Genomic DNA, 10,073 nt, shown 5'->3' on the forward strand with positions numbered 1-10,073 from the left:
TAACTTACATATGTAGGCCTAAATCATATAGTACTAGTAAAACAGTAATACAGAATAGTAAAAATCAATATAAACATAATAATTATACAATATAAAGGAGGAGAAAAAACAAAACAAATACAGCTGCTACCAAAATAAAATGCTGAAGCTTATCCTATGTCTTAGCTCACTTATACTTATCTATAGGGAACAGAGAGGGAGAGACAAAGTCAGAAATGGTTGGGAAAGGGGAGGGAATGCATTTAAAAAAAAAGAAAAGAAAAAGAAAAACTGGGAATTTTGCTACAGGAGAATAGTGTATTATCATCAGAGATCCTGGTTTTCTTTGATAAAGAAATCCTCAATTTTCAGTTTTAAAAAATGTAACCCAAAATTCACCTTCTTCCATGATTAAAATGAACCACCACTAGTATATATATATGGTGTTTCATTTTTATCCCGGAAACATGTGGCTTTGGGGTTCCTTTTTTTAAAGCAAAAAATTGGGGATTTATTTTTAATCAGAGAAAACCAGGATCCCTGATTATCATAAATAATATAGATTTAGTAGATATCAGAGAATTTCTGGTTTGGTAAAATTGGCATAAAAACATACAAGACTTCTGGAGACAAAAAATGCTATGTGTATTTTTCCAAGCAGTACATCTCATCAGAAATGAAATGACTATATCAGAAGTGTCAAGATCCAGATTGTGTTCATCATTTATTTAACCTCCATGGTTTCTTGCAGACTGAATGAAACCTTTTTGTATCTTGCCCATGGTACTTACGGGCCAGTGCCCAGGGGTTAAACACTGCCATTCACTCTCACCCTTACCACCAAATTTCTGGATTCTGATCACCACTGGCAACTATAATTAGCAGCAGTCAGCTTGGAAAAAGGTGGGTAGGGATGGGTAGCATTGATGTTAACTCTCTGAGTGCTGGCTGTGCCAACACAGTGGCTCTGGCAGCCATATCTGGATCCAGAGGTGGCTGGTCCAGCCCAGTGACAGGCCCATGGCAAGAATGCCCCACCCCTTGCTGCTGGCAGGGAATAAGGCCCAAAAGCTTATTTGAGTTTGACAACCCTAAATTTTATAACCAAAGATAGACAACACAAATGCAAATACTTGTCCTCTATGATGAAGCAAATACATAAAACACACAGACAATACAAGATTCCCTGGGTTAAAGGAAGAAAAGGACAGCCTCAACAAGAACAGGAATAAAGAGTTAGTGGACCCTTACTGGAGTCTATACATACCAACAGTTAAAAATACTACCATATTTTCTCAGATACAGCACACACATACACATCCCTCTCCTAAAATCAGCCCCTCAAATTGGGTTGCGTGTATTAAGTGGGGAAGGTCTGCCCAGGTTAGAAGCACCCTGTTTTGATTCCTGCTCCACAGTACGGCAGCTAAAGACATCAACTGGATTAATGGTTCACTGTTCTTCATTCCACAGGTGTCAACAATTGTCTCTCCTTTTTAATGGTATTGATGTTCTAGCAAGTGTAATTTTGCTGTCTGCTAGCTGCTCCTGGTCTCTCACCTTATATTTTACAGCATCAGAGACTCTTTACCTCATCTCAAAATCAAAGATCCACCCCATGGAGACTACACTTTAGCAGCAGCTAGGGTTTCAGCATTAGTTAAGCAGGAAACGGAGGTAAATGACTTGAAGATTAGGCTCTGTCCCTGCTTTATGAAGATATCACTCTGGAAAATTCGTTTTTTCCTTCATTCTGCCTTTTAGTAACAAGGCATTATATTTCAGGCATGTTCTATGCAAGAAAATATGATAATCAGAAACAGACCTTCAATTAACTTCTGATAGTCCACCCTGTTGCAAGCTCCATTAACAAATAAATACATGACAAAAAAGGAGAAAAACAAATATACACAAACCTGAAGCATAAGAGCATGTGGGGAATGTACAAAAATTGAAGGGTTTTCCTTTGGTGAGGATTCAAGGCATAGTTGAGCATCAGTAGCCTTAGCATTGTACGTAAAGGCAATACTACTTGCAAGTTTCCCATCATAAAGAACCTGTTTGTGGTGTTCAGCCAGGTGAATGTCACTCTCAGATTTAAATTTGAATGTACTCTGGGGGGAAAAAAGGAAGGTGACAATTATATATTTTAAACAAAGAAGAATCACAACACATTTGACATAATACATGGCAAGTAGTACAGAATTACATCTTCCCAAATGTTTCAGTACCTTTAAAGCTAGAGGTTAAGTATTTTCAGTTGTCTAATATCACACCAGTTCCTTTTTCAACTAGCCAAGTTTATTCTTTATTATATCTTAAATATTTACCAGCTCACAAAATTATCTTCTGCTACAGAAATGGATCACAATTAACAATAATTCAAGATATACAACTTCCCTAACATGGGGCATTTAAATTATTCTACATTTTCAGTTAGGGTAATATAAGTTGAATTACCCAAACATAAATTACATCACTTGACCTAATCATATATGAAGTCTTTTTTATTTAAAAACACTAACAATGGGAAATAACCAGGCAACATTAAACAAAGAATATTTGTGTTCAGTGACACTTTTTGGAATTGCCAAAAATCAGAAGCAATCTTACTTATTTACATCTTGCAAATGAGTGTTCAAACATTTTAATACATTTTCACATTTTTATTCTTGCTTCTTTGACTTTTTACCTATACCCTACTGTCTATTAAGACCAAAGAGAACATTTTAATGGGATACATTATGCATTCATATTTCCTGATGCTTTTGCCGAAACCATTTTGATTTAGTGGGTTTTTCTCTAAAAGAGCATGTACCCCATGATTTATTAGCTGACAGCCAGTTAACATATTCCAAAAAACTACTGATGTGAAAAAAATATTTACAACAATCAAAAATAGAATCAAATCGCAAATGCCATATTTCAAAGTAATGATTTCCAAACGTTAGACAGAAAATTACTAATCAAATCTATTGTGATTCATATTTGATCCAAAACTGCATTTTCTGGCAACACTGCCAAGTTGACCAAGCATGAAGATATACATTTATTACTTTTTGCAACAAGCTGTCAGCTTTACTTGGCTTACTGGTTTAGCATGTTACAATTATTTGACAGCTCCGAGAGGACAACCAGTGGAAAAACACAGTATTCATAAAAAGTAATGCAAAGTTGTTAGAAATTATTACTATTAAAATATAGTTTTGATTTCAAAGTTAAAATTTCTCTCGTAAAAAAAAAATCACTCATTTTATATAATACATTTCCAAGGATAATTACAATTCACATTGCTCAAGTCTTCTGTGCAACTGATTTTAAAACATGAAACTTCTCCATTGCTTTTTGCTCTGTTCAATTTCCACCATCCCCCACCTAGTTATTATCATCCCCCACTCAATCCTGTATGTAATTACATCAGTAAATTCTAGTGGGTTGTCCAGACTGAATATAGAAACACTACTGTATATCACACACAATATTATTTCCCACCAATTTACAGTTATTTTCCATACAGTGTAGTTAGCTTCTACAGCAGACTGCTAACTGGGACCAACTTATAAAGATACATGATTTGTGTTACAAAAGAAGTCTGAAAAAATATGTATTATGTTAAAAATGGGACAATTTCTTTAAAAGTACAAATAAATCAGTCTTGCGTTTACCCATTCCAGAGTTAAAAGCATTATATTACACACAGTGTCAAACCCTTCTTTGCTATTTTTGACAATTTTACAGCACGAGAAAAACTAGACTACAAGCATTTAATGATTTTACCACATAAATTTTTTTCCTGCTTAGCAAATAATTCTATAATTCAGAACTTTAAAAATATTGCTTGCAGAGAAAAAGCTCATATGATTTTATTTTGCACACTGCCAGTTTGGGGACTGTTAGCTTAAGCATGACAGAATTTCAAGGCAAAAGTCTATGATACTTTGTCACTGTAAAAATTGGATGATTGGTTAGATGTTTGTAACATAACTCAAAAAGTTAATTTTATTAGCTTCTTATTGCTGTAAAGACTGAAAGAAGAGGTAAATAACAAAATTTACCCGGGTCCTTCAGATATAGAATCAGAGAAAATTAGGATTGAAAGGGACCTCAGGAAGTCATCTAGTCCAACCCCTGCTCAAAGCAGGACCACCCCAACTATATCATTCCAGCCAAGGCTTTGTCTAGCCGGCTCTTAAAAACCTCCAAAGATGGAGCTTCCACCACCTCTCTAGGTAACCTGTTCCAGTGTTAATTACTCTCCTAGTGAGAAAATTCTTCCTAACATCTAACCTAAACTTCCCTTGCTGCAACTTGAGACCATTGCTCCTTGTTTTGTCATCTGTACCACTGAGAACAGTCCAGCTGCATCCTCTTTGGAACCCCCTTCAGGTAGTAGAGGCTGCTATTAAACCTCCTCTCAGTCTCCTCTTCTCCACACTAAATAAGGCCAATTCCCTCAGCCTCTCTTTGAAACTTGTGTCCCAGCTCCCTCATAATATTTGTTGCCCTCCACTGGACTCTCTCCAATTTGTCCACATCCTTTCTATAGTGGGGCCCAAAACGGAACACAGTACTCCAGATGTGGCCTTACCAGTGCTAAATGAAAGGAAATAACCACTTCCTTTGGCCTGCTGGCAAAATTCCTACCAACGCAGCCCAGTATGCTGTTAGCCTTCTTGCCAAAAAGGGCACACAGCTGGCTCATATTCAGCTTATTGTCCACTGTAAACCCAAGGTCCTTTCCTGCAGAGCTGCTGCCCAGCTAGTCAGCCCACAGCCTGTACTGGTCCATGGGATTTTTCCATTCTAAGTGCACAAGATCTTGTTGAACTTCATGAGAGGTTTTGGGCTCTCCAAAAACTTCCTGGATTGCCCTCCCAGCAGATGTCAGAGTGATTGAAATCCCCCATGAGAACCAAAGGGTATATAAAAGTAGGAATATAAAAAGCATATCCTGCTCAAGTAGATGATAAATTAATTTTATCATAACGTTTGAATGTTTGAAAGAGGCATCTAAAAATCAAATCATGTTGAACTTATAAAACAAACACTTTGACCTATTACTTTAAGAGAAATCAAGGCTCAAAGATATCAAAAAAAGTGGAAAAGATACATATGTGAGAGCTTTCAAATGAATAAGGATGTGCTGCATTCATAGGTCATATTTTTAAATACACTTTCTCATTTCTTTTCAATTTTTGGTATTTTAATAGGGCTTTCACCTCTCCCCTGCCTCGCCATGAAACAAGAGTTACCTACTGAGGAAAAATGAGACTAAAGAAATTAGTTAGGATGCATAAGTGGGGGAGAGGACCACATTTTAACTCAGTTGCATAAATACTTGTTTGGAGTTTAATATATGTTTAGAGCAAAAATGAATACCGTAAATTTCAGAAATTTTTAGTTTGAAACAAATTCATTTTATACACAGATTTCAGATCTATACCACTTGTTGGTTCTGTAAGTTTACCCTGAGTTCAATAAAGAACAACAGGCAACATCCTGTGTATCAGCATCCCCGTGCTGAAAAATGGTGGCAGGGGAAAGGGGGGCAGGTGGTGCTTTAACTAAAGCTCATTCAATAACTGGAGAAAAGCAGATATTTGATGAGCTTTAGTTAAAGCACCTCCACTGCCATTTTTCAGTACAGGGATACTGATACATGAGTCACTCCCAGCACTTTAATAAGAGCAGCTCTTAAAGTCACACTAATTAAAGCACCCCCTGCCCCACTCCTGGAGCATGTGTGCATTCCCTAATATTCCAGATCATTGCCTGAAATCCAAACAAACACAGCTTCAGGTTTCCTCTTGCTTGTGTCAAGACTTCAGCAAACAAACAGGAAAAAAAAAGAAACTTTTACTTTCAAAACCTAAAGGGAATGATTATAATCTGGAACTCCCCTGAGATTCACACTCAGGATCATCAAGGGAAGGGAAAAGACTGAATAAATGCATGCACACAGTGATCCTTTGTTACCTACCTGATTGGTATCATAACAGAAGAGATTCACTATATGCACACATAGAAATACCCTAATGACTAGTCTTGTAGTAGCGCAAGTGGCATAGATTCGTGAGACAGCTAATGCAGATATTGAACAAATTCACACAGTATGACGTTTTCTTTATGATACTTATACCAGGAAATGCTATCTGATTTATCCCTCCAAGTTAGATAAGTCAACTTTAAAAAGATCATGAAAAATTATTTTAATAGTGAGACACTTTCAGAACCAAGAAGACTGACCTCCTTTAAGTACATCCCTCCTCCCTCAGCTCCCCTCAATTAATTACATTTATGGACACATACTTTTTAAAAGAGAAAATTGAATAGAATAGGATGACTGAAATATCTACCTTCTAGCAGCTGTTTATCTTATTGGGAAAAGATTAAAAATGGGACCTAGTCGACTCATTCAGACAGACAAGCCACTACCCCTCTTTGGCACATCAGGGCTAGGGACAGAAGTTACATAGAAACCAGTATATCTTCTCAGAAACCAGTTCAAATTTGTAACACAACAGAAATTCAGAGTCCATAAACTGCTTTCAAAATGGCCAAAACCAGTTTAAGATAAACTGGGATGGATGTAGTATCAGACTTAACTGAACGATGTTAAATCAGTTTTTTGAACTTCTGTCCCAGACCCCTCCAGAATCAAGTTAAGTCACAGTCCCCCGGCCTTCCCAGGATGCTTTGCACCTCTCTCGCAATCCCTCCACTTCATAGGGTGGTCAGGTTAGCCTTGGCTCAAACGATCTACTCCAGCCGAGCAGGGAGGCATACTCTAGCACCCTTTGACCTCTGGCTTAGGCCACTTCAGGCATGTGGCTCCATTTCCAAAATCAAAAATGAATGTCCATTCACTTGCTTATTAATTTAATCTACACAACTTAGACCAACCTGAGAAGATTGAATCTATTCAGCCTCAGGCTTTTTGAGACTGTACTTAGCCTAGGTGGTAGTAGCTCCATGAGAAAAAGAGGATATAGGATACCAGATGAGCACTTCCAAGGGAAGGTATCTAATTTAAGGCCTCCCCTTCAGTCTTGGTTATTCTTAATATTTTTTTTTTTTTTTTTGGGGGGGGGGGGGTTAAATTAATGAATCCAAACAACCAAAAAGCAGTTAATTTAGGAAGCAAACAATACGTGTAGGCTGTATTTGTATGGACCTTAGGAAAAGCACTCACAATGAACTGTCAAGAATGAAAATCTATTGTGCTACGTGCACTGAACAGCATAGAAGTTTGAGGCGATATGGTTTTTTTTTTCTTTATCTTTTTTGCCTCTGGTCAAAATTGCAGTCTCTTATATATTCTTCTCCTTTTAGGTGGAAAACTAGACATATTGAAATAACAGCTCTCAGCTCTCAATTGAAAAAAACAAGGTTTTTTTTTAATCTCTCACTTCCCCCCCAACAAGAATTCATAATAATTTTCTTAAAACAGAAAACAAAACTATTTTAAACACTTTGCCGAAAACTGCCTCTGTTCTCAAGCATTTGTAATTGTCACCTGATTATCTCACTAATTTTCCAATCTTCTAGCACAAAGGGAAAAGTTCAGACCTGGATATTTTGAGCGGAGATAAAACATAGGGAATATTTTTTCAGGTCTTCTTTGTAAAACTAGAGCAGCAAACAGGGCACATTTTTATTTCCTTTGCAAGTAACATTTAAGGGATTATTAACATTTTGCTGAAAAACATAAATGGATTCAGAGAACTGATATATACCACATATATAACAGCCATACTAAAAAAACACAGAAACTTTGATTTTATATTCTTTGAAGTTAGGATGTGGCAGAATTAAAGCTATTAAATTTGGCCCGCTTGCATGCATGCAGTTTGATACTGGTATAATCACCTCAATAGTTACATTTCCCCCCATTTTTATATAATATGGATGTTACTCACTAAACCAATTAGGACTGGTTTTATCTTTTGAGTGATTATCTTCACAATGCACACAGCTTAATTCCCTATTTAGATTCAATTTCCTAGGATTTGTTAAGGAAGAAAATTGAAATAAAACTGAGATGCCACCACATGAACCACGTTGGAGTCCATATAGTTTATCAGCATCATTAGAACCAGACCACAGACCTCTACCTCCTGAGCAAACAATGTAATAATGGCAGTAACAGACTGCCATCCACTATATTAAGGGTGGGCAAAAGGGCAGATCTGGCCAGTGGCAAAACTCCATATCCCAGCAGGCCGTGCCCATGTTGCTGTAGCTATTTCCCATAGAGACCCCAACAGCAATGGGGCTATAACAGCACAGGGCCAGAGTTTCCATGGAGACCAGCACCAGCAGCATTGGCAGGTTGCACAGCTGGGCAGGGAGCTGCTCCAGGCTGGGATCTTGCAATTGTGACAGTATGGTCCAGAGCTGGGTCATGCAGGAAATAGACTGCAGTTACTAGTGCAAGATCCTGGCCCTGGAGCAGCTCTCTACCTAGACTTTGCCTGCCCCTACTCTATATAGACCAGCTAACAAGAGGGAGATGAGACAAACATTTACTGGGTGGTGACAGTTGGTTACTGACAACAGGTGAAAGCCCTGCTCAGCTGCTACAGACCTAGAATAGAATACATTCACTGCAATTGTATTCTTTTGAAAATGTAGTTGTCAGAATAATAAGAAGTATTTGTTGGGTATGTGACATGTCCTACACCAAACAGTGCCATCTCGTGCAGTCCCCCACACCATGGGCTTCCCTGGCAGAGGCAAAGCCAGACAGCTGTACAACCCCTGACAGCCCCAGCTGACAATCACTGTGGCACAACCAGCTACTGCTGCTGCTGTTGCAGCTATTTTTTGCTCCCCAACAAAAGTGGTGCCTGGGGCTGCTGACCTGGCTCCCCCCTTCCTCTTAGTTACGTTACTGTTCCCCAGCTCTGCCGGCTGTGCCATACTGGTTCACCTGACTACCCTGAAGTAGGGCAGAAAGCTAAAGCCTATTGCTGGAGCAATGCGACAAGCAGCAGCAGCGTGGAAGCCCAGCAGCCTCAAACTAACCCTGCATGTGGCCCATGAACCACCAGTTGGACAGGCCTGACTTGGGGTTGAAACTCCTAATGCCCAGTATGGTGAAGAAACAGTCCTTTTCCACAGACCTTTAAGCCTCATACAAAGGTAGAGCAGTAAAATCCCAGCAATGGGCTGGAACCCACTTCGAGGAAGTAATGGACTGATGGTGGCCTTCCTCAGATAGGTGAAAACAAGCAAAGAAGAAATAATGACCCCACATTACATGAGCTGTTGTTTGCTTAAGTTCATAAAGTCTCAGTGTTACTAACGTAAAACCCTCACATCTCGTTTTTCATCAGATATACTCAGGGCAATTATGTTTCTATTATATTTATATCATTCTTGGCGCAGTCAGAAAAAATTAACATACTGGCTAATTAAACAACCTCCTTACATTACTTTCAGTTCTTCACACATACAAGGACCAATGTTATGTCAACATATGTGCAGACTCATATCAAAAGTGCATGACAAAACTAATAAGGGATGTTAATGAAACAAATACCACACCTTGCCCCAGGTAGAACATCCATTCTAACTATGAAGAAAAAGCAAGAGAAGAACAGCATATTTCTGTAAATACATTACACTCAAAGAATCCATGTTATGAGAATGCAGTCTTTATTTATCATGGACTGCCTTTGCAAATCCCCTCTATAAAAAAACTATTCAACAATAATCCAGTATTAAGAAAAGACCAGCAAGATCAAGCATCAGATTCTCATCAGAATGTTCATCTCTCAAGAGCACAGCTGCATTAAGTTTAACTTCTTTTGCTTCTCCATATAAGGAAGGGTTCAGTATCAAGGACTCACCGTGACAGCCAAACACACCAACCTTCAGATCCAAACCAATAAAATGTCAGGGTCTTCAATATTACCATTTCTCCCTTGTCAATCAGAACTCAGAGCCACAAACCTCTCAGTATCAAACTCTTTTCCCTGTCCCGTGCAATCCAAAGCTACTAATACAAAACCAAGTTGTTCTTCCTTTAACAGATACCAAAATAAGCAGTCAGTTCTTAACATTGTTGATCTTCACTGGTGGCAGCGACC

General features: G+C 38.3%; 1 protein-coding gene across 1 annotated transcript in view; it reads right to left on the reverse strand.

The window, feature by feature from the left end:
* The window catches only part of LOC109305524 (neurobeachin-like), a 95,337-nt gene that overhangs the window by 25,580 nt on the left and 59,684 nt on the right, over positions 1–10,073 (reverse strand). Inside the window, exon 9 of the mRNA XM_019528519.1 lies at positions 1,896–2,093. Within this exon, the coding sequence (XP_019384064.1) occupies positions 1,896–2,093 (198 nt within the window). The remainder of the gene's footprint in view (positions 1–1,895; positions 2,094–10,073) is intronic.

This window comes from Crocodylus porosus, unplaced genomic scaffold, assembly GCF_001723895.1.
Source record: "Crocodylus porosus isolate Cpor-Errol unplaced genomic scaffold, CroPor_comp1, whole genome shotgun sequence".
NCBI lineage: Eukaryota > Metazoa > Chordata > Crocodylia > Crocodylidae > Crocodylus > Crocodylus porosus.